Source organism: Nicotiana tomentosiformis, chromosome 5, assembly GCF_000390325.3.
Source record: "Nicotiana tomentosiformis chromosome 5, ASM39032v3, whole genome shotgun sequence".
In the NCBI taxonomy this organism is placed as follows: Eukaryota; Viridiplantae; Streptophyta; class Magnoliopsida; order Solanales; family Solanaceae; genus Nicotiana; species Nicotiana tomentosiformis.
This window is the reverse complement of record NC_090816.1, coordinates 14,412,542-14,438,963: the sequence shown is the minus strand read 5'-3', so window position 1 is coordinate 14,438,963 and position 26,422 is coordinate 14,412,542. Positions and strand designations below refer to the sequence as shown.

The window sequence follows — 26,422 nt, the reverse complement described above, 5'->3', positions numbered from 1 at the left end:
AGTAGGCGCGGCATATAACTTACCATCTGAACAGAGGATGCCCAATAGGGGCCTGCCCATCGATTATAGCTCGATGGTGGTGAAAATACTGCAATACTGTATATATATAAATAGACCCTCTTCTCTCTTGACTGGAAGAAATTAATACATAAACTGAATATAAAGTCCCGATAAGGGAGAACATTGTAACTTCTGAGACTAGGATAATGTGAATAAATTCATGAATACGAACTTCTCTTTATGTCTCGTTGTCAAACATATGTAGTTACGAGATCATGCTAAAATGGAGGAAAGGTTTAGCCTTAACATACCTTATCACAATATTTCCAATTACCAAGTTGAACTCGCCTCTTCATACCTTAATCTACAACAAAAATAATAATACTATCATTAAGTTACGAAAGGTACAACTATCACACAACGAACGACAAACCTATTTTGTATTAAAACAGGTAGCATCTCCCCTATAATCTTTACTTCCTTCAAATTCGAGATAACACCAAACACAACAATATTAACATGTATACATTATTTTCCAACCTTATATACATCACAAAATACTACAAAACAGCCCAACACACCCCAATCTCTTCATACACAAAACAACCACTGTAGTATCAAATGGCCCGTAAATATTACGACGAACGACCAGCCCACTACCCTGAATTTATGTGGTGTTTCTCCACAACCTTATTCCTTCAAAACTCCACAAAATAGTAGTAAAACACGCAGCTCAACAGCAACACAAAACAATCCACTAAACAGTTCGCTACAAGTGAATAACTCGAACTCACGACTTCCGATCACCGTCCCGTGAGTTTTAACTATTAGGAAACGAATTTATCAACCTTTTTTGATATTTAAAAAGTTAAATACAGAAAGTATACGTTTTCTTAACTATGAAGTACCTTCCAAAACTCAAACTACAAAGAAAAAGAGAAGCAATATAGCGATACTTACGTCGTAGGGATCATATTTATGTTATCATTTTTTGATTCCATGCCCGAGATGATAATCTTATTTGAAGCTCTTGCAGATAGATTAAGAGTAAAGTTAAGGGTCTTATTTGGTTGTGTGTTCTGGAAAATTGAAGAAAGAAACGAGATAAGGATATAAATATCCATTTTTGTTTGAAAAGTCAAAAGATGCTACTTGGTACCCTTGCATTGGTCCTTCTTCCAACGCTTATAACTTTTTATCCGATTATCGTATGAAAGAACGGTTAAAAGCGTTAGAAACTACATTTCAAGACCTTCAATTTGGTATATAATAAGTCCCAAAACTACATTATATAACATACGAAATGTATTTCTCACAAAGCTCTATTACAAGGCAAATCCTTAGTCGGTTTTTCCGCAAGTTTAATTCGATTTTTCCCAAACTTCATATTTTCTATCCAAACATCATATATAGCCATATTATGACTTTAAAATCATTTAAATCTTGATTAACAAGTTTCATATTTATTACGGTACCTTGGGACGCACAGGGTGTAACGGTGACATGTTTTGAGTCTTGTTGGTATGTTCGTACGGGGTCCCGAGGGGCTCGGATAAGTTTCGGGATGGTTTCAGATCATTTCTATGCCCTTTTTAGCTGCTGATTTTTGGCTACAGCAGTATGCTATGCGATAGCGGGTAATTTTTCGCGATCACGATGAGTAAAATGGGAGAAATTGGCCAGTGATTCGCGATCGTGGATGACCTTTCGCGATCACATAGAGGAAACTTTCTGCTGCACTATCCTGATTTTGGAAGCTTATATCTCGCAATCTTTAAGGAATTTAGAGATAATCTAAAAATGAAAGTTGTAAATCTTTGTATCTAGTTTTCTGAAAATCAAACCATTTGGCATTTGGAATTGTGTACAAAACGTTATAGTTGGTATACTACAGGTTGTCCGGGAAGATATTTGGAAATCGCAAAGAAGAAATTTGTGTTGCACATGGCTGACTTTGGCAGCTTATATCTCGCAATCTATAAGGAATTAAGAGATGACCAAAACATGAAAGTTGTATATATTGGTGTCTAGTTTTCATAAAGTTAAACCATTTATTTTTGAAGTTTTGTACAAAAGGTTATGACCATTAGACTAGAGAATGTCCGGAAGGGTTGGAGAAGGTTGTTGGAAAACATTTGTTCTTCGCGATCGCGGGAGAATGGGTGTGATCGCATAGAGTAAAAAAATGCTGGAAATATTTTGTTCTTTGCGACCGCGGGAGTTGGCCGTGATCGCATAGGGTAAATGATTGGGCAGCGAGATTTAAGTTCTGAAAATGAGTCTTCGTCCCATTTTCCATTTTTAACGATTTGAAGCTCGGGAAAGGGTGATTTTTGAGATATTTTCAAGGGAAAACATTGTGGGTAAGTGTTCCTTATCCTATATTGATTATATTTCATGATTCCATACTTAATTACATCATGAATCCGTGAATTAATGGAAGAAAAATCAGATTTTTATAAAAAATTTCAAAAATGTAAAATAAAGATTTGAAAGGTAATCCGATGTTAGAATTTGATCATTTTTGTATGGTTGGACTCGTCTCGGAATGGGTGTTCAGATTTTATGAGATTTTTTGAGATTCGAGACGTGGGTCCCACTGTTAAATTTTGAAATAAATTTTGGATTTTTATTCGGAAGATTAGTAATTTCATATGGAATTAATTCCTACGATTCGTGTTGAGTATATTGAATTGTTTGTGGCTAGATTTGAATCTTTCGGACACCAATTCGCGAGGCAAAGGTTTATTGGAATCTTGAATTTGGTTGCGAAGCGAGGTAAGTATTGTGGTTAACCTTGACTTGAGGGAATAGAACCCTTGAATTATTTGTTACGTGAATTTCATGTGTAACGATGTATAGGCAAAGTGACGAGTTCATATACGTCGTCAAATTGATTGTTTGCATAATTATCTGGAAATCATAAATTATTTTCTTTATCATGAGTTAATTATTATATTAATTATTTTTCTCATATTCCTTGCCAAATATTAATTCTTGAATTCATGTTATAATTGTTACATGTTTATTTGATTTGTGTGTCCTTATTTCTACTTGACATTTAGCATATTAAATATTAAATTGCCTATTTTCTCTCTGATTTTCCATAATTAATTGCTACTTGTCGTTACTTGTTTCGTGAATAAATTGTAATCATTGTATGCTTTGTTGCTTAATAATTTCTTACTGAATATGATATTTATTGGAGTATTTTTATTACATTTAAGAGTTATTAATTTATATTGTTGGAGTGAGTTGCACGCCACAACTGAAATAAAAATGAATATATTGGGGGATCGGGTTGCACGCCGCAACGGATTATATTATAAGTTTATATTGTTGAAGCGGGTTGTACGCCGCAATAAAAATTTATTGAAGAATTTTATTGTTAGAACGAGTTGCACGCCGAAACAGAATCAGAAAGAAATAATTGATTGTAACTGCTGAAATGATTTCAATTATTGATATGATTTACCTGTCTTACCTCTATTCTTGTTGTTATTATTATTATTACGTACATGTTAATGTAAGCGACCTGCTTTAGCCTCGTCACTACTTCATCGAGGTTAGGCTCAGCACTTACAGAGTACATGGGGTCGGTTGTACTCATACTACACGCTGCACTTCTTGTGCAGATACCGGAATTGGTTCCAACAGCGTACTATAGATTTTGCTCGGATTCAGCTATCATAGGAGACTTGAGGTATAGCTGCACGGCGTTTGCAGCTCTGAAGTCCCCTTCCACTTTATTTTAGTTGTGTTCTTACTTTCAGACAACTTTATTTTTATTGAGACTCTTGTTTATATTATTCTAGAAGATCGTGCACTTGTGACTCGAGTTCTGGGATGGTATTTAGACATCGTATTTATTTTGGTTTGTTCACTTAAATTCAGATATTATTTCAGTTGTAGGTATACTTTACTATTTAATTAAGATGAATTGTTAAAAAATGATTAAATTATTCTAACGTTGGCTTGCCTAGAAAGTGAAATGTTAGGCGCCATCACGGTCCCGAAGGTGGGAATTTCGGGCCGTGACAGTTTCGCACAAAATAATTATTTTAATAATGAGCTATATAATACACTATCCTAAAATCATAACCTGAAATTTTAACATCAACTGCTAATAACGCAATTACTAGCTACTATATTTCGTCAAATTGCAATTATATTACAAGATCCAGCAGTCCAAAAGAAAGTGATACTAGTAATTAGCTGGTGAATTAGTTGGGTCATAAAAAATGGTGGTTTTTTTTATAAAATATAAAAGTTTTGGGTAATTTTTAAAATTATTCAAAAATCCAACAGTAATATTTTGGGCCAAAAACAGGACTAAAACTTGTTTTGGGATTTGAAAATTTTGTTTTCAAAATCTGCCAAAACATGGATAAAATCTATAAACAAACATATTTTGCATGGTTTGCAGGCTATTATACAGGGGGGTTTATCTAGTGGACACAAAGTGCTCACCTGAAGGGCAGAGACTGTGACAGAGATTATAGCGACTGCGGATTTCCCCTCTTACCAAAAAAACATGTTTTGAAAAAAAAAAAATTGGAAAAAAACTTGGCAAAATTTATGGCCAATTAGTGGAACAAATTCCGTTTTCTAGTGAATGAAAGTTGTTCTCGCCTCGCAATTTGTTCTAACAACATTAAGCTGTTCACTCTTCTAATTTTCATTTAAGTGTATCATTAGGCATTGCCTTTTTTCGCTTTTAGTGCTGAAGGAAGCCTAATAATTTCTCCCCTTCCCTTTTGGAAACTACACCTAACCCAAGAAAGATCACCCAAAACGTGGGTACTGGGGCCAGTTGTTTGAAATATAGTTTCCGATTGAATGTATACATCAATAATGTAATTGAAGCCTGATACAATGATAAAGTTGACTCAGTATGACTAAAAAATTATAGAAGATTATGGTTTCAAAATACGTGTATGTACAAGATAATTTCTTACAAAAATATAAAAGTAAATTAAGTTACATACAAAATGTAACTTAATAGTGCAAATGTAGTCCGACTCTTTATTAAACCCTCCACAAAATTAAGCTTGGTGTATCGAGTTGTACTTTTTTATTAATAGTGCAAATAATTTTGCATTATTGATATATAGGAGCCTATCAACTCAAACAATATAATTTGCTTTAATTGCTTGAGGGAATGTATGAAATGTGAACAGCTGTGTACGACGTGAGAGGAAACTCTTTATCATCATCATCCCACGTAGTATACATCAAAAGAAAACCATAAACCACCACATTATAGTAATATAGCATCATTCATGTATCAAACACAAAAGGGAAACATTCAAAACAACATTCTATAATTCTTAAAGCAAGTTTTCTACAACAACCAATTCTAAACTCATCAACCAATTCCAATCACCCAAGATTTATCGAAAAAATCACCATGCACTGCCAACAACAAAATCAGTGTAATCCCACAAGTAGGGTCTGGAGAGGTAATGTGTGTATAAATCTTACCCCTACCTTGAAAAGATAGAGAAGATGTTTTCAGTAGGCCCTCGGCTCAAGGAATAGTGAAAATAAAACAACAAACGATAGCAATAACAAGGTAATAAGGTAACGGAAGTGAATGACACAACATGTAATAATAACGAAACAGGAATAAAAATATATAAGAATAGTACTAGTACTATCGTTAAGTCTAGGAGAAACTCACAACTATATGTCAACCATACACTACCAACACCACCTACAAACATTTTCCCTTATCTCACTTCTCAAACCCTATTCTCCTATGAGCTTTCATACTTCCCGGATGGTAGAATTTATTCGGTGAAATAGTTAATAGCGCTTGCAAATTGAACATATACCATCGCTATAATAAAATCCCATTGAATTTGAAACCGAGCGAGATAAACAATAAGAATTCATATAGTCGATCTTAACTTTCACGGAATTTGAGGTATAGTTATTATTGTCATTACATTATGGAGCAAGCATTTGGGTTGTCATCACTGAACATGGTCACATAAGCAGGGTCCTCAAATGTGGAAATTGTTCCAATGGTTGGGTTTTCAACCCTTCTAACATAACCAGGAGGAGCTTTCTTGTCATAAGCTGCTGCAGCATAGGGCTGAGCCACTAAATTGTAGGGCACATAGGGCCAAATCTCAGACTTCTTCCCTGTTGACTTTGCCTTCTTTAACACTTTATTTGCTTCCACATATCCTGTTACTGTCACCTTTTGCTCTTTTCTGTTTATCTCCACTGATTTAACTCCTGCAAATATAAAAGAAACTATTTAATTACTCACCGTAATTTAACTTATTATAACAGGTTAATTAGTTAATAATTTTATGTATTCCTTTAGGACATCCACTACTAAAAAACAGCTGTTTACCGACGCAAATTACCGAGGGACATCCCTCGGTAACAAGGTTTTCCCGAAGGAAGTCCGTCGGTAAGTGGTACGGAGGTAAATTTTTCCTCGGTAAAAACGACCGACAGAATCCCTCGGTAATTACAGCTGTTTATGTGACGCTTTTGTCTTTTTAGTTTATCTTGAACAAAATAGTACAATATTTTTAAATATGTAAAAATAATTTATATTTTAAGATAATCTATAGTCACATATTTTACAAAAATTCTCTTTCTTAATCTTCATGACGCATAAAACAAGACAACATAAATTTCTCGGACGGAGGGAGTAATCTTATCATATATTGTATAGTACCATATAGCTTATCTGATTCTATAATTTGTACACATTTTATAGAACTTAAACTCAGAAAGTTAATTAAAACGATGATCAACTTTTATCAAAGATTCATAATATAGCGACTTGAACGTGAGAAAATTCAACCAGTATATATTATCGAGCTACGAATTACGTATTCCGTTAATATTTCTCAATTTATGTGACATTCTTCTTTTTAGTTTGTCCTAAAAAGTAGTACAATTTTTTTTATATTTAAAAATAATTTATATTTTAAGATGATTTGTAGTCATATAAATTTTAGATCATATATAAATTTTTAACTTTTTGCTCTCTTTCTTAATTTTAGTGACCAATCAAACAAGACAACATAAAATTTCTCAGACGGAGGGAGTAATACGTAATTACGTATCATATATTGTATATACACTATAATTACCATATAAGTTATCTGATTATATAAATAACATGTTGTATAGAATTTAAACTCAGGAAGTTAATTAAAACAAAGATCAACGTTTATCAAAGATGCATAATATAGTAATTTGAACGTGAGAAAATTCAACCCCTATATACATCATGTGCGGGACGGGTGGACACGGGTGTTGATACGGGATGGGTGAACATGAGTGCAAATGCTATGCGGGACGGTGCGCAGCGGATGACCACGGGTGTTGATACGGGATGGGTGAACGTGGATGCAAATACTATGCGGACAAGGCGGGTTGAAATTTTGCGGGTTAAGATAAAACCTGCCCCGCACCCGCTTCGCGCTGCACCGCTTGCCATCTATATATATACATGCCAATGTTGTGAAGAAGATGAACCTCTAATGTAGGAAAATAACAAAAACATCAAATACTATAACACACTATATTGTTTAAATTCTTACCACTTAATGAAGACAAAGCTTTCTTGACTTTAAGCTCGCAACCATCACAATCCATTCTGACTTTGAGCTCAACAGTCTGAAACTGTTTCTTCTTCTTCTTAAACTTATGACTACCGCTCATCATATCAGAAATGTACTCCAAAGTTCCTATAAGTCCCATATTTTCTTTGGTTTTTTTACTTTATGATCTCGTTACACAAAATGTCAAACAAACAAAGTAATTACCACAAGTTTAGAACAAGAAAGTGAACAAAAGAAGTTTTTTTCCTATGCTTAAAACAAAATTTTTAGCAAAGAAAACCCCCAAAGAGAAGGTTTTTCTGAGGCTAAGAAATTAAACTTCCCTCCAATAATGTATTCTTTACTTGCCTTAGAACAAAAAAAGAGAAAGAAAATGGTTCTAAGTTTACTCTCCTAAATTTGATATTTTTCTTTACACAGGTTTACTTCTTATATAGGCCTTTTCTTCTGAACACATGGGAGAAAAAGGAAGGCGGCCCCCACAACTAAACATGAGCTTGATATTATAAGGAGCTCAATTGCTCATGCAAACATGGATTTATATTTTATTTGTTTAAACTAAATATGTACTATTAGTATTTTACTTTTGATTTAAAAAACAGAAAACGCGGTCTGTATCACAAAGGAATAATGAGATACTATATTATAGTAATATTTTGTAGCCCACAATTTCACTTTATAAGAGTATTATTATTTAGAGAATTTTACAAAATAATCGTTGATAATAATTTTTTTCATGAAATGTTGAAATTTGTATAGTTGTGAACTTGTAACTATATTTAGGACTTCATATCTAGTTTCTAATTATCGTAAATTTCATATAAAAAATAATATTACGAAGAGAGGGATATAGCACGACTCACCCGCTAATACCCCTAAATAATCGTTCAGTGATAAAGGAGATAGTATTACAGAGAGAACCAGGAGGTTTGCCTAGAAGCCACCATCCTTGAAGGAGTACGTATAAGCTCACTGATCGAGCGCTCTTGCGCCGAAAATAAAATTAATGTTTAATTTCGAGTGAAAAGAAGATTTGACTCTCATAGTCTAATCTTCTTTATTCTTTTTTTTTTTTGAAACGAAAGGAGTTATAGTTTTTCATCTATTACGATTTACCAATATCTGAAATAAGATTTAATTTTATATCTAGTCAAATTCTTCGGTATAAATTAAAATGAAGGGAGTACGAACTAGTTAATGGGGAAGAAAATGAAAAGTAGTAATGGCGTTAAAATGAAAAAACTTAACAAAAACGCAAAATTAAAATTTGACTCGGTAAAAAGAAAAGGAAAAGGACAAATGGCCATGAAAAATGAACCTGATGAAAGGTTGCAACAAAATGTGGGCCAAACCCTATGATTAAAGAGGAAAACCACCAATAATAGAAAGAGTAGCTTCCACGTTTCGAGGTTGAACTTGAACACGTGTCACATAGCACTCTCATCAAAACAGCTGGGGTTGTGTCCAGTTCAGATTTTTATTTTTCCCTAATTTTATTTACCTATCAAGTTTTCCACCCAACATATGGTAAAAGGCCGTGAATGGTGTGGAAGTCGAAAATTATAGAATTATAGTAAATGGTTAATAATTAGTTGTGTGTCTCCCTTGTATTTATCAGTAGTATCAGAAAAAATAAAAAATAAAATTAAAAAAATAATAATAAAAAGTTAGTATCTGTATTAAGTCTTATATATTTTTTATTTTAAGATTTTTATCATTACATGATAGTTTTTTTCGCTTCGGTTTTCTTGTTATCTTGTTGGTGTTACTGTTTGTTTGCTACTGCTTCTTCTTTTTCATCTTTTCTTGAGCCGAGTAGCTATCGAAAATAGGCTATCTACCTTCTCAAGGTAGGGATAAAGCCTACATACACACTTGTATGTGTCAAAATCTGTCTTTAGAATATTTAAGCCAAGATAATACTAAGGCACGAGTTTCCAAGTCGTCGTTTTTCGAGATGGCCCAAGAAGCAGCAAAGTTTGTGGTCTAAGAGTCAACGAGAGCCGTAGTCGAGGTATCAACAAGGGTCGAGGTCGAGTATCATTGACAGAACTGTAACGACTAGTTTTCAAGATATGATATTAAAGAGAATATTCTAGTGGATATTATCTGTACCTGTACTATTAGGGTTTCTTAGGGACATGTCCCATATAAATAGAAAAAGAAACAATGATCGGGGCATGTGATATTCATTTTTGTAAAGAACACACTTTGACTTAAAGATTTGGCTCTCACTTGCTAAGATACAAACATCACCTTTTCACTGAGATTCTTGTACATACTTTTCCATCAGATCCGAGAATAACTCGAATATTTAAGGATTTGTCTATCATTCATTGTGAGGAGGAAGATCCATTTATTCCATCCTATATTGAGAATCATTCCTCCTATTTATTTAAATATCATTTATTGATGTTCATTACTATTGAATGTTACATTATTGCTCCTGATTTCCAGAACATTTATTATATGATATTGCCATTGTCCGAGCAGATCCACACGATATTTATTGCTTCTTTAAAAACTTCATTTAATAATATTATTGTTAGCTAAGATTAACTCTTATTTACATAAATTTAATTATTTGAACCAAGATCTATATTTTTTTGGTCAAATAACACTACCCTGCTCAGACCCTACTTGTGAGATTAATTTCAGAATTTACTTTATGTTCTTAAGTTACTCTATGATGCAATATATCAATCATATTTTAGTTTAGATCATACAGGATAGAAAAATGCATTGACTATGATATTTTGGATGAAACTATTACCCTAATATCCTACAGATAAACATTATTAAATTGTAATCATACAAAATTAGATTATCAAAAAAATTTAAAAGAAAATCACCTTAAAAATAATACAATCATTTTTTCTCGAAATATTTCCCTCAAACAAGAAACGCCATTATTCCACACTTTGGAAATTCATTAACAGAATATATCGTTTTCCCCCTTTTTGGGTTAATACGCTGAGAATAATTTAAGTAATGACAGTTGTTAATTAATTTCCTTGGACGCGTTTGGTATGACCATATGAACTGGAATGAAGCTGGGCATTATTTTTTTATCTTATTTTTAGTAAAGTACAGTTAGATCAACAACCTTAATAATTTAAAAAATTGTCCTTTCATATTTTCAAAAGAAAAGGGATAATAGTATTTTAGTGTAATATGCATGTGATTATAAGCTGGAAACTTCGTAATATGGTCTTGATAATAAAACGATCCTCTTAGGGGGAAATGAGCAAAAAGACAAAAATAAAATAAAATTGTATCTATATAAAGAGTTTATATTGACAGTGAGTATTTTTACACTATCAAATTATTTAATTAAAAATCAATTATAAGTAACATCTTATAGAATCATTGATTGGTGAGCTGCAAAAGACAATAAGCGATTTGTTACGAAAGGTAAACATAAACTAATAATTGTGTAAAAATATTCCAAGCTGTCAAATAACATGTACAAATTATATTCATATTGTAAAGGAGAAGCTTTTGAGAATGGAATATTTTTACGATTTGTTACGCTCTGCCCCGCGTGAATATTTTTAAAAAAAATTGAACCCGCACCTCACCCACGAGCTCCCTAACCCGCACCGCTCCGCAGACTCCCAAACCCGCACCGCACCGCACTCGCACCGCCCCATTGCCACCCCTAGATGTTGAGCCGTGGAAGCATCAATTAATGCTTATATTAAGGTAGGTTATCTACATTATATCTCATAGGATGCGGTCCTTCCCCAAACTTTACATAAATACGAAATACGTTGTGCACCGAGTTGTCTTTTCACTACGCCTCTAATAAATTCCTTTCTTTTCTTGACCAAACAAAACCCCCATTTTCCTCATTGTGCTCTATTATATAAAGAATGCATGTGGCTATAGCAAGTCCAAAACTCTCCAAACCCACTCATTGATATTTTCATATCACAAAAGGTTGCTAGATTTGGCCAATTGTTTTTAAGCACTTCTTTGAAGTCCCTGCACATTAAGTAAAACTAGGTGTGCGCACAATTTTGGTACAAAAGTTATGGGCAGTACTATGGCTTGGAAATATCAAAGGGAGAGGCCCTTTAGCGCTTGTAATATTTAACTAAAGAAATAGTATTCCAAGAATGTGCACTTAAAAAAAAAAAGATGTCTCGGTGCACAAAATATATGCATTCACATAGGTTCGGAGGAATAATCGCACCCTCAAAGGGTGTGATGTATATATATCATACCCTAACGCATGCATTAATTAGTGGCAGCTTTCACGGTTCGTACCCGTAACCTATAGGTCACACGAATACAACTTTAATGTTCTTTTGAAAGTAGAAAAATCTTAATTTCCTTCGTGCAACTTGTTCATACATTGATAATACGTACAACATATATACTACATAATACATAGTAAAATGATTCAGTGGTCAAGACCAATGATTATAATTCGTTGTTTGATTTATTTATTTATTTATTATCATTGGTCAAGTTGATATTTTCCAGCCATGTCCTATTTTTAGAATGGTATTACTACATTTTCCTAAAATCTAATGTCATGTCAGTTACAAAATAATCCAAAGAAATATTTTACAAAATAATTTATGTCAAAGTTGAGTGATGGCAATTCAAATGGCTGTTTTCCTGGGAAGTGAAAAATATATTAAATTTGTGCAAATCACCCTTAGTCTAGTGGGCTGAGTCTGTCTGCTAAAAGAAAATTTCATTAAATTACTTTTATTGACGAATTTAATCCACTAAATAAGGAGGAAGTGCATATATATATATATATATATATATATATATATATATATATATATATATATATATCTGATTTTGGGACACTATTGAAATTATATCTATATTATATAAAAATTTGTAAATTTACCCACTATGGAACACAAACATACACGTCTAAAGTTTTAAATTGCGTATGAAGTTACGGAAATGCAACTTCAGACAAATTGGATCTGAAGTTCTTTCGTTGTAATGTGAACTTCGGACAAATTAGTATGAGGTTACAAATTTCGGTGTTGGCCAGTCACAAAGTAAACTTGGGGAAAATTGAGTCTGAAGTTAGCCCATCAAAGTACGAACTTTAGACAATTGGGTCTAAAATTCTTCAGTCGTTGTCGCACCTCATTTTTTTCGAGGTGCAATAGGGATAGGGGAGTTTTTCCAATTAAAGTGACAATATTCGAAATGAGATTATTTATTTGATCAGAGTCGTCACTTGGAATAATTTATGGTGTCCCAAGTCACCGGTTTATTTTAAATCTCAAATCGAGGAAATTTGACTCTATTTCTGGTCCGCGAACACAGAAGACTGGGTAAGAAATTCTGTTAACCCGGGAGAAGGTGTGAGGCACTCCCGAGTTCTGTGGTTTTAGCACGGTCGCTTAACAATTAATACTTGGCCTAATTATCTGATTTATTACATATTTAAAGCCTATTGTGCATTGTTACTTTTTAACCGCTTTTAATTATTTATGGAATTATTTCTGGAACAAATCACGATGTCGTACACTTGTCGTTTTGGTACACGTCGCAAACCGCGCCACATGAAATGCACCCGCGATTTACGACATGCTTATTTTTATTATTGTTCGAAGTTATGATCGGGTCACATGAAATGCACACCCGAATGGGATTTACATATCGTGACCATGCCACGGGAACCGTACCCATAGTCACGATGATTTATTAATCGCGCCTAAAGCAAGCTACGATGTTCATAAATTATTTTTTCTACTTTGAGATTATTCTGAGACCTCAAGAAAATATTTACAAGAAAAAGTAGACAAATACATTATCCAAAAATAATTAATATTGCCATCTCAAAAATATCTGTATTAACAACAGTAGGTATTCAAAATTGACCTCTCATAACTTTACATAATCTTTCCCTTTTACTAAAAAAAAATATGGCACACCTAATCAACTAGAAGCAACTAAATCGTTCCGACCACAAATCTGGCAATGAAAGCCCATGAAACAAATTTTAAAAATAGAGAAAAAAAAAAAAAACTGTATCCATTCTTTTCATCCTGAGCCTAAACTCAGTAAGCTAAGACTAATGAGAGTATTATATTTCATGGTTTCATTTTTTTTTTAATGACCGAGAAATCGGTCTGGGGCCGATCCTTTGGACCAATCGTAGTTTTCGAAACTCGGTGGATAATGGGCCCGCCCCTCTATCCTTCTCCACTTAAATACCAGGCTTTGCTTTGCATGGTATGGAAGCTTGAACCTGTGACCTAAGAAATAAATCCACCACCCTTTGCCACTTAAGCTAGGCCCTGGGGCTTATATTTCATGGCTTCATGTAGTTCAACAACTCAAACAAGCATTCAAGATTTTAAACTCAAATAAAGCAACTAACTGATTTAGCAGAAGCAAACAAACATAATATTCAGCTATTCCATAGTAAAGGCAAATTGAGAATGGAAATTAACTGAAGCAACAATTTTTCATTGAACAAAGCTTCCAGCAAAATTCATACAACGACCACTCATGACAGATCCTAAACCCAAAATCGACTTTAGACCGGAACCTCAAACTCGAACCGGAGCTTCGTCGGCTAAATCGAACCACGACCAAACGAACATAGCTTTTTTTTTGGAGTGGTTTAATGACTGGAGTTTGGAACTGGTGGTTGACTGACGGGTAGCTGACTCAATTTCTCAGCTCGGTTCGCCGGAGAAGGAGATGAAGAACAGTACTCGCCGGAAAGTGCAGTGAACTCGCCGAAGAAGGCGTCAGAATCCGCGACTTCAGAATTTTTGGTTTTCTCTTTTGTTCTTAGTAATAGACTTCTGGACAGCTAACGAAGTAACTGTCCGTCTAACCTTAGCATAGAACTCGAGCTTCAACTGCCGGAAAGTGCAGTGAACAGCCTGAGTTTTTTTTTTCGTCTCTCAATGTCTCTCTCCGTTTCACCGTTTCACCCCTTTCCCCTTCTCCGTTTTCTGTCCGTTTCTTGTTTCTGAAGTGGGGGAATTAGCCTATGATTTTTGGGTGTTAATTTAGTTTTTATATGGTAGTGGGGAGTGAGTATTGGCCTTTGGATGAAAGTAGATCAATGGCTATGATTAAAGGAGGGGTTTGATGGGTGAGAAAAGGGTTTGGACTAAAAGAGATTGGGAAGAATAGGCCTTTGTCTTGCTGGGCCACCAAAATACGAAAATGAGCTCCCAATTGGTCCAAATTCAATTCTTACTCATTGAACAAAAAATAAAAATAAAAATACTAATACTATCAAAATATACTAATTAATACAAAATATATTTTTTTGGTATTTTCAAATAATAATAAAAATAATATCTTTCTAAAAATACCTAATACCTAAATTAAATAGAGAAAATGAGACTATTTTTGTATTTTTCAATTTTTGTGCTTTAAAAAAAAATAGAATTAAAATTAATAATAAAGTAAAATCCTAATGAAATAAACTCAAATAAATATTTTAAAAAAATACTAGGACTATTAAAGGTAATTCTAATGTGTGGGTCAAAAATTACGTGCTTACAGTCGTACCGCGAACTTCGAATAAATTAGTCTAAAGTTTGTACAATTACACACAACCTTCAAACAATATTTGTGAAACTTCAAAAACTATAAAACTCATGAACTAATGCAATAGATATGAAAGAAGAAGAAGAGGAAAACAATAATAAAGAATCATAAGCAAGTATTGACGATAAATCAGAACAAGAAGATAAAAGGAAATTGTACACAGACCTTCTAATATGAAGAAACATCCAAGATATTGGGCTAAAATTGTCACTACTGTGTGGCATAATGTTTTTACAAATAAGGTGTAGCATGAAATTTTTACATTAAATAAACAGAGACAAAAAATGAAAATGGCGTCAAAAAAGGCCATATGGTGCAATATTTCTTCAAATTGATAGTCACTATAAGTTGGACCTATCACGTAAAGGCTGAAAAGGGCCGGGTCATAGCCCCAGTAAAGCTGTGAGGCCGGTTCGAGACCAATACAATTAAGAGGAATTTTCATAAGGAAATTTTACCTCCTATATCAAAGGTATACACCCTATTTATTATAAATTAAAATTATTTTAAAATATTATTTTTTATAGCTATCTTTTATATTTTATAGCAAAATAAATATTTTATGGTATATACTACCATTGAGGCATGAAATAAGACCTGAAATACGCTATTTATGTTTTTCCTCTCTTTTAGACAGCTGGACATACCAATTTTAAGGGATTACCGTTACTGTATTCATGAATACATGGCGCGAATACATGTGAATACATGCACGTACTGTTGTATTCATGAATACAACAACACGAATACATGTGAATACATGCGCGCACAACTGGACTGCCCTGATTTTAGGTATTTTTTGCTGCTGTATTCATGAATACATGGCGCGAATACATGTGAATACATGCGCGTACAGCTGGACTGCCCTGATTTTAGGCATTTTTTTTACTGCTGTATTCATGAATACAACAGCGTGAATACATGTGAATACATGCGCGTACAGCTGGACTGCCCTGATTTTAGACACTTTTTACTGTTGTATTCATGAATACATAGCGCGAATACATGTGAATATATGGGCATACAGCTGGACTGCCCTGATTTTAGGCATTTTTACTGCTGTATTCACAAATACAGCAGCGCGAATACATATGAATACACTACCGTAACAACTGAATAGTAGCTATAGGAAGTAATTATGTATATGGTAGTTATAGAAAGTTAATAGTCACTAAACAATAGTAATTTCTGAAAATTCCCGCTATTGTTTAGTGGCTATTAACTTTCTATAACTACCATATACATAATTACTTCTTATAACTACCATTCAATTATTACGGTAGTGTATTCGATGTATTCGCACTGCTGTATTCATGAATACAGCAGCAAAAAACGCCTAAAAATCAGGGCAATCCAGCTGTATGCGCATGTATTCACATGTATTCACGTCATGTATTCATGAATACAACAGCAAAAATCGCCTAAAATCAGGGCATACCAGTTGTACGCACATGTATTCACATGTATTCATATTGCTGTATTCATGAATACAACAGTAAAAAGTACCTAAAATCAAGGCAGTCCAGAGGTACGCGCATGTATTCAGAAATACAGTAACGACAATCACCTTAAAAATAGGTATGTACAGCTGTTTAATAACGAAAATAATATCAATTAGCGTGATGCACTCCTAATATAACTCAACAAAATCAATTCTATTATGCCTCATGATCAACCCAATTAATTAGAATGATTTTTCAGTTATATATAACGTTTGTATTTAGCTTGTTTCAATATTATTTTTCTTACAGTTGCATTCATTAGATTCAATGTTTGTATTTACTATATTCGTTATTTTATATATACATTGTATTCAAATATATTTGTATTAACAGTACTTTAGTTATTCCTAATACATGTTATTATTGTTGTATTCAGTATATTTCATTGGTTGTATTCACTGTATTTCTATTTGTATTCAGTATATTTTATTGTATTTTATTGTTTATATTCTATTCTATTTTAATGTTTGCATTCAGTGTTTCAATGTTTATATCTTGTATTCATGCATATTGTATGTACAATATGTATGAATAAATACAGGTGTATTCTGTTGTATTAAAAAAATACAAACCTTCAAAATACATAAACACAGGCAAAAAAATATATTTATACAAAAATACAATGTGTTTGAGTGAATTTATACATAATATAATGTATTTATATCATTGTATATGACTAAATAGCAAAGAAGAGACGAAAGTTCGTCAGAGATGGCATTTTCCGGCCAAGACTCCTTATATCGCTTCACTACCTCTTCTATTACAATTTACAACGCTTCCAATTCGACCGCTTCTTCCTCTTTTCTCTCTTACTTACTGCGCTAAGAATCCCTCTTTCTCTTCAATCTCTCCGTCGCCCAAGGTATTTTCGCTTCCTTTTTTTGATTATAGGTTTACTTTCATGTTTCAGATTTTGAGGCTTTCTTTCATGATTTGTTTCTCTTTCATGTATCTATGATTCGGCATATTTTGCTCGAAGAGAGGGAGAAGAAAGAGAGAGAGAGTGAAAGAAGAAAACTTCTGAGAGAGAATCGTGTGTTAATTGAAAGAAAGAGAGAGAAAAAATATAAATAGCGTATTTCATGCCTTATTTCATGGCTCAATGGTAGTATATACCATAAATACTTATTTTGCTATAAAACATAAAAGATAGCTATAAAAAATAATATTTTAAATGATTTTGGTTTATAATAAATAGGGTGTATACCTTTGCTATAAAAGGTATAATTTCCTACAATTAAAGAATGATATTCGCAAATGTTCCATTTATAAGTGTACGCATGTAGTTTTTGGCTCGCGCAACTTTTAAAAGTAGTATTTTAAAATATTTACTTATTTTTTATTTTTATAGGATTTCAGTTAAACTTTTAATTTTAATTTCAAAAACATAAGTTTAAAAATACAAAAATAATTTTATAATACTTCTCCTATTAATTAGTATATTTTGGTAGTATTTTTATTTTTGTTCAATGAGAAAGAATTGAATTTGGGCTAATTGGGAACTCATTTTCGGATTTTAGTCGCCCAGCTAGACAAAGCACATTCTTTCCAACCCATTAACCCACTCTCCACTTAAATACAAGATTTAATCTTAGCCATCGATTTTCCTCCAATCTAATGGCTCATGTCAATTCTTACACCCATATTTAAACCCAATTATAACCAAACCCTAAACTACTTTTTAATCTCCTAAATCCCTTCACTCCCAAGCCAGCCGCAACCTACACAAAACAGAGCACCTGAGACGGGAAAAAAATAGAGAGGAGGGGATCTGGAGAGAAGGCAAACAAAAAAAATGCATCAATACCCACCAAAAAGTTTCATCTTCCTCACCAAAGCCTCACTGCTTTTGGCAATAGAAACCAGTAACCATTAGCTATGTAAACCCACTGCCGTTACCATCTTAGAAATAGCTCCAAAACGCCCTTAAATCACAGCAAATTCAGCCTCGAAATTCACCTGTGAAGGTTCGCGGTCTAGGTTCTGGTCACGGTTGATTTTGTACGTTAATTTGGAGCTTTGTCAGAGGAAAACAAAAATTCAGCAATGAAGGTTCATACTTTGCTTTACTGATTATCTTTTAATTTATGTCTTTGAATTGATTAATGTGAGCATGATAGTTTAATAGTTAAGTTCTGTTGATTAGGTCTTCATTTGCTAAATGCAGATTATACTTCATCTTATTCATATTTCATATTTTAGTTTAAATATTTACTTTAGATTGGTGAGCCCACTGAATTGATTTTAGCTTATGAGATTTGTTCGAAAGTATTATTATTATTATTATTATTATTATTATTATTATTATTATTATTATTATTATTATTATTTTCTCTAAAGATTTCATGAGTTGGGCTATACTCTGTTGATTTGCTTATGGTATAGAAAGATGATAATTGTAATTTTGTGAGGAGCATTCACTACTCATATCTTTGGATTGTCAATTTTAAGATGAGAATTAATTAATTTGGGCCATGAATAAGAAGATTGGGTTTAGAAATACAAATTTTAGGTCATGTTATAATTTGGTTGAGAACGGCTTTTTCTTTTGGTACTAAATGGGTTGTTTCGATATAGTGAGCTTTGTTGAAGTTAAGTGTCATCCTAATAAAGGAAGAGTACTAGCAATCCATTAAGTGATGAATATCTTCAACATTGGTATTACATATTTTGCCAATACCTTTATCGATCAATTACACCCTTCTCAACAAATTCATTCCATAACTCTTGGCCTTACAATAATCTCAAAGTAAATAAAATAATTCATAAATATCGTAGCTTGCTTTAGGCGCGATTAATAATAAATCATCGTGACTATGGGTACGGTTCCTGTGGCATAGTCATGATACATAATCCTCAATTCGGGTATGCATTTCATATGACCCGGCCACAACTTCTAATAATAATAAAAATCAACATGTTGTAGATCGCGGGTGCGTTTTACGTGGCGCGATTCGCAATGTATACAAAAATAAACGAGTGTGCGACATCGCGACTTGTTCAAACAAATTTCATAAATACTAAAAGCGGTTTAAAAGGTAAAAATACACAATAGGTCTCAAATATGTATTAAATCACATAATTAGGCCAATTATTAATAGTTAAGTAACCGTGCTAGAACCACGGAACTCGGGAGTGCCTCACACCTTCTCCCGGGTTAACAGAATTCCTTACCCGGTCTTCTGTGTTCGCAGATTTTTAAACGGAGTCAAACTTCCTCGATTTGGGATTTAAAATAAATCGGTGACATGGGATACCAAAAATAAATTATTCCAAGTGGCGACTCTGAAATTAATTGAATAATCCCATTTCAATTAATGTCACTTTAATTGGAAAAGCTCCCTATCCCCCTCGGGAAAAAGGAGGTGTGACAGCTCTGGCGACTCTGCTTGGAACAAGAACCCAGAATCTTTGGTTCAGGGTTCAGAATTCGAGCTTAGAATAATTGTGATACTTAGTTTTGTTTATTATCTGATTTTTACGTATTTGCGCCTAATGTGCTAAATGCCGCTTTTTACCGCTTTGATATTGTTTGAACTGTATATAAAACTGTTACAAAACCCTTCTTCTCTCTGAGTCTTCTAAATCTTTTGAAAAGTGTGCGCTTCGTGTGGCTTCTTTTCTGTTAGAGTCGTATCCTAATTTTAGAACGAGGTTCGGACAAGTTGCAAAGCCGGTGAAGCTTCTGTATTCTCGGTACGATGCCCTCCCCCTCCGGCTCGAGTTGTCCGTTCGGGTAAGCCGGGTCTAGAACAATACACCCAGATTTTTAAAACTTAGAATGACATAGCCTCATGCCGGATCCCTACTAGGTACGCTTGTTTGCATCACGTGCATTTGACCTTAGGGACTCAACATAGGGGTTGGGTCTGTCTAGGACAGGTGTACCCAAAAACTAAAAGACCATGCTGATGCATTTTACGTGCTACTTGTGTATTCATTTGCTTCGGCTTGTATGTTGACCGGCTTCTAGAATAGGGAAAGAAAATCAAGAAAAAAAATAAGAGTGAGGTAGGTATTTGAAACATTTCGAAACTCTGCCGAAATTTTGAAAAACAAAAGAGAGAGAAAATAAGCCAATATTTTCAAAAGTCATTGTTTCCTCTGTTCCGTCAAAACTGACGAACTACGCGGGTCTGATTCTCACTGTATGTGAGATACGTAGGCAAACCTTATCGGTTCCGGCCCATAATTTTCAAAAAATCCAAAAATATTTTCCTTTACTTCCTTCTTTAGATTTTAAAAATCCAAAAATTTATTTATTTTAATTTCTTCTCAAAACCCAAAAATATTTTCATTTATCTTTCAAAAATTAAAAAGAAAATTGAAGATTCAAAATTATTTTCTTTTTTTTAAAGTATTTCTTTAATAAATTAAAAATAAAAGTCCAAAAATCCAAAAAATATTTCCTTTCTTCTTTAGAAGTTTTACTTTCAAAATTCCAAAAAACCAAAAGTTGTTGAAGTTAAAAAAAACAAAAAAAATATATTTTCTTTCTTCTTTAGAAGTTTTTCTTTTCCAAAATTCTTTAAAAAAAATCGATATCCAAAAATATTTTTTTTATAAGTCTTTCTTTCGGAAATTAAAAAAAAATGGAAAAACAAATTCAAAATATAAAAAAAAGAGTTAGTTTATTTACTTTATTTCTAATCTTCCCGAACTACGCAAGATCTGATTCATGTTTCTACATGATACGTAGGCAACCTATATCGGGTTCGATCAAATTATTTTTGAAATTAAAAGAAAAAACGAAAAAAAAGGAAGATAAAAAAAGATGAAGTTGTGGGACGAGGTGAAAGAAAAGAGTGATAATCTAAAAGAAAAAGAGAAGAAGGAAAATGAGCAAATCAAGGAGTGTAAAGAGGAAAGAGAAGAGGGAGGCTAGAACAAGCAAATTGGGATGATGCCCTATGACTTTCGTACCCTCGAAGTCATTTTAGAACCATTAACTCTGACTAGGTGCATTGCACATAATGTGAGATTATCTTATGTTAAATTCCCTAACACTAACGTGATGACTTTACTTTGTTCCTTTTTGTTGCTTTATTATAGCAGAAGAGTGGTTAATTTGTGGTTCTTAAACTGGTAACTCTTCCCTACAGCATAAAGTCGAAAGGCAATGGTAGACGACAATAGAATTGAGTTGGTTGATACTGGTGCCCTAAAGTAACTGGTTGAATAAGACACTGGGTTGGTTGAAGAGGTAAGGATGTTAAGACAACACATGGCGGATATGTATCAGGCTTGGATGACTGGGAAGGCACCACCCCCGCCACCATCTAGCCTCCTAGATGCTACCCTCACCCAAGCCCCGGCCATATTGTCAGATGATCCACCATATTCTCCAGATTTTTCCGCTTATCATAGCTTTCCTAACCTCCCTAGTAGCTCTATTGTTCGTCCTCTAACTACATTTCCCAAAAATAGCCCTCTTGTCATGTCCACTATTCCCACCATCACAAATTCTCAACAACCTCTCCTCAGGTCCAACAGTGAACACCAGTTCAAACCTCATGATGCCCAATACTACCCCCCAAAAGCGGTCCACCAGGTCCCGGACTCGTATAATCGTAACCCTCAGAATGAGCCTTATGTTGAAAATTAAAAGTCCGCAGGAAAAGAAGGGCAGGATGAGATATCCAGAAAGCTGAAAGGCATAGAACAGTCCTTAAAGAACATGCAAGGGATAGGAAATTAGACTAACATGTCTTACAATAACTTGTGTATGTTTCCTGATGTTCATCTACCCATGGGGTTTAAAATGCCAAAGTTTAACTTGTATGATGGGCGTGGAGATCCAGTGGCCCACCCGAGGGGTTATTGCAGTGAAATGAGAAGTGTTGGCGGGAAGGATGAGTTGTTGATGGCGTATTTCAGTAAGAGTTTGAGTGGGGCAGCCTTGGAATAGTATACACGTCAAGATATGAGTAAGTGGTATTCCTGGGATGACATAGCTCAAGATTTTGTTCGACACTTTTAATACAATATAGACATTATACCAGTCCGTCCTCCCTATCTAAGATGGAAAAGAAACCCGAGCAAAGTTTTAGGGAGTTTGGGCTCAGATGGAGGGAACAAGCTGCTCGGGTCAGTCCCTCGATTGATGAAGAAGAAATGGTTAAGCTTTTCCTACAAGCTCAGGGACCCACCTACTTCAGCCATTTGATCCCGGCTTTAGGTAAGCCTTTCAATGATCTGGTAAAAATGGGGGAGATGGTAGAAGAAAGGATTAAGTCAGGAAAAATCATGAGCTATTCTGCATTGAAAGATACTACAGAAGACATTCAGAACATCTCAGTAAGTTTGGAGGGAAGAAAGAGAAATAGAAAAGATGTTGTTGAGCCCCGCCAACGACTAGTCCCAGTGGGCGTTCCTGCTCAATGCTTTCAGCCTCAATTCCTACCGCATGAACATTGTCGTGCTCCAGATAATCCTCCCCAATGCTACTTTCCTCCACAAAATCCCCAAAGTCATACCTCACCCTCATAGTACTCTATCCACAATGCACCATCATATGCTCCATATCCACCAGACCCGCAATGGCCTGCACCACCTTCACAAATGTCTTACCCACCTCTACAAGCATATCAACCATCTACCCGCAAGAGGTTCCAACCGAAGCATAAGTACAAACTGAAAAGGCAGCAACAAAAAGAAAAGTCTTTCACTCCTATTGGAGAATCATATGCCAGTTTGTTCCAAAAGTTGAGGCAATTAGATATGTTGAAGCCGATTCAGATAAAAATGTGGAACCCCCTTCCAAAGAATTTTGATTATTCTCAAAGGTGCGCATATTACTCTGATGCCCCGGGGCACAATATAGAAAAGCGTTGGCATCTGAAAAGAGCAGTCCATAAGCTTATTGATGTAGGTGACATTACCATACAAAATCCAGATGCAGCGGATACTAGACAAAGTCCTTTGTCTATTCATAATGAGACGCATATGGTAGGTATGATTTGTGTTGAAAAGGAATATGAGAACTCTTCTGAGCTCCTTGGAGGGCCACTTGCCGCAAAGTTTTCAGTGCTATCAGTCTCGGTTCCAGAAGTTGATCTTAAGAACGAGTTGGTAAAAGGGACCCAAAAGCTATTTACTGAGGTCAATGTGATTGAAATTGGTAACGGTCTTGGTAATATTGATGTGGAACTCAGTGGCTAAGATGTCGAGCTTGATAATTGGAAAGACACTCCTTTCTTGGCTAGCTAGGGAGGAGTTTTGGTGGTTTATTTTGTTGCCATTTCTGTTTGTCCGAGTTATTTCAGGGTTGTAATCCCGATATTGTCTTGTGACTCAAACCCTTCTATCCTTTCATTTTGCCTAGTTCGTTTAGTCGTAGTAACTCGTTTAGTGTTATCTAGGTTTGTTCTTGGGTTGTAACCCCGGTTTATTTTGCTTGTTTTGTTGTTCAAACTCTTTCACCGTCTGTCTAATGCAATCTCCTGTTTTCTGTTATTTCCCGTCAATTTTTGTTTAGCTCTCTTTTCCTTTTATAGTTCTTTTTATGGTGACTCTAGTGACATGACATGCAAGTGGAATTCTCAGCCTGGTCTTAAAAGTTAGTCTAATCATGAAACAATGAAACAAGGTTTGAAGATAATAGGGATATTTGAGGGAAATAAGTAAAGATTTGGATATTTTGAGATCATTTAAAGCCTCAATTGTGTGAAACTGGGGCAGATAGTTTGGGAAGTTAATAGGACGACAAGATAAAGCCAAGGGAGTTTGTCCTAAACTGACGGAGGGTATTCATTGTGAAGAAGAAATCACCCAATGAGAGTTCTGTACTTGACACGATACTAAAGGATGATGGAAGGCATATCTGGGATATCAATGCTGATGCTGCAAAAGAAATGCTATGCATGATCTTCAATTTTTATCTTCAAGTTGCATGTGTTGTACTTGGTATTTTTCAGAGAATGGGAGGCCCTCTTTCAGCTACCCAAACACTTTATACCCTTCGGTACCCTTTTGAGCCCGTATTGATTTCTTTGACCTTCCCTCTTTTGGAATCAAGTTAGAGTCATTAAAAAAAACAAGTCATGTCCTCGTAAGATTTCTTTTAGAAATTTCATTCCAAAAGAAAAATAAAAAAAAAAGAGATAAAGAAAAAAAGAAGAAAAAGATAAAAAAGAAAAGAAAAATAGCAACAACAAAAAGTATTCTTTTGAACTATGTTCGACTTGATTCTTGTCACCACAAGATACGTAGGCAGCCTTAAGATTCGGTCGCACCAAATAAAATATTTCATAATCCCACGAAGTCAAGAGTGGGCAGTTTTCTTAGAAATTTCATTTCAAAAAAAAATAAAGAATCAAATTATCTTGTTTTAGAAATTGGGGCAAAGTTTAAAATGGATTCCAAAAGTTGTAAATAAATTAACCCTGTTGTTTTAATTATTTTGAGCCTTCATGATATCTTTTCTTTCTAACCCCGTCCAAAAGCCATGTTCAGTCCAAAAAAGACCTTCCAAATAATCTTTGAGAGTGCCGAGATAGACATGCTAGGAGCATATGGTGTTTGTACTATGGTCAATGCCTTGCCATCTGCAGAATCAGAGAAGATAAGAAGAAAAGAACAAGATGAGAGAGTCTTATTGGTGAAAACCCTCACGGGCACCATAAGGCGACGGTGAGTTGAGAGAAAGAGCAAAATGAGAGAGGCTTGATGGTGAAAACCCTTCGGGCACTACAAGTCGAACAAGGATCGTGAATCAGACAGGATAGTTGGAGCATTGAAGCCCAGTTTCACGGCTTAAAGGTATAACAAGAGTCAAACATTAGACTTACTGGATAGATTAGGCCACTTAATCCAAAATACATGTCACGATCATTAGAGTTGGTATCCACATCTGATAAGTTTCTACTTGGTGATTTTCTTGTTAGATGTCATCTCTTTCCATTGTTCCCTTACTCTATTCTTCTTGCTTTGTTTAAGTCCTCTTTTTTAGTCTGTTTTGTCTAAACAAGTGAGAAATGACTTCAAAATTTGCTACCAGCTTTCCAATTGCACAAAACAAAGTCTAACTAGCACATCAAAGTGGCATAAGTCAGGAAAAGTAGTATGCATACTGAGTTGGTGACAATTGATGTGCTTTGGGATTCATGTGAAATGCAAAGTTTCGGTAAATGTCAATTCATGAGCACAATGCAAGAGACAGAGGGTATTGGTTCTGAACGGATCAGAGGTGTTTTCTGTGGCAAGGGTTGATAGAAAAAGTGGTTAGCTAATAACAAGCAAGGTCCTCCAAGTTGAAATCAAAGTTATGATGGCAAGTGTAGGAGCAATCGCCCTCAAGATCAAGGCCACAAACCAACCACCATGTTTTAAACTCACAAGTTTTCTTTGTTTGAAATAGGGACGAAGACTATGTCCAAATCAAAGCTTGGAAGCTTGAAACTTTCGGATGTCGTGCCCAGATTTTGTCAGCACAAAGGCTGTTTAAGAAGGTTTTTACTTTTTAGACATCTTTCATAGTTGAAAAGAACCGTACCTCCTAGGCAGTCTCCCTAGTCGGAAGAGTCTTTAGTTTTCTTTAAGTTCAGGAGTCCCGCCTAGAGAATAGGGTCAAATTTTAGTTTCCTTAAGTTGTTAATCTTTAGCATTCCTTTAGCTCTGGGGTCCCGCCTGGAGAATAGGGTCAGTTTTTAGTTTTCTCCAGTTGTTAGTCTTTAGTTTTCTTAAGTTCAGGGGTCCTGCCTGGTGAATAGGGTCAAATGTTAGTTTTCTTAAGTTTTAATCTCTAGTTTTTCTTTAGTTCAGGGG

General features: G+C 34.5%; 1 protein-coding gene across 1 annotated transcript; it reads right to left on the bottom strand.

The window, feature by feature from the left end:
- Positions 1 to 5,834: 5,834 nt before the first annotated feature.
- Positions 5,835 to 8,067, bottom strand: LOC104101355 (heavy metal-associated isoprenylated plant protein 23-like). Its single transcript, XM_009608794.3, has 2 exons — positions 7,575 to 8,067; positions 5,835 to 6,246 (listed from the first exon to the last, which is right to left on the bottom strand). The coding sequence occupies exons 1-2, from the start codon at positions 7,732 to 7,734 to the stop codon at positions 5,948 to 5,950; spliced, it is 459 nt and encodes a 152-aa protein (XP_009607089.1). The 5' UTR covers positions 7,735 to 8,067; the 3' UTR covers positions 5,835 to 5,947.
- Between the last annotated feature and the right edge of the window lie 18,355 nt (positions 8,068 to 26,422).

Bases quoted from the DNA above. Each gene is read 5' to 3' on its own strand.
- LOC104101355 (XM_009608794.3), bottom strand. From the start codon at position 7,734: ATGGGACTTATAGGAACTTTGGAGTACATTTCTGATATGATGAGCGGT. The intron at 6,247-7,574 runs GTAAGAATTTAA...TTATATTTGCAG, and splicing joins AGCTTTGTCTTCATTAAGTG to GAGTTAAATCAGTGGAGATA.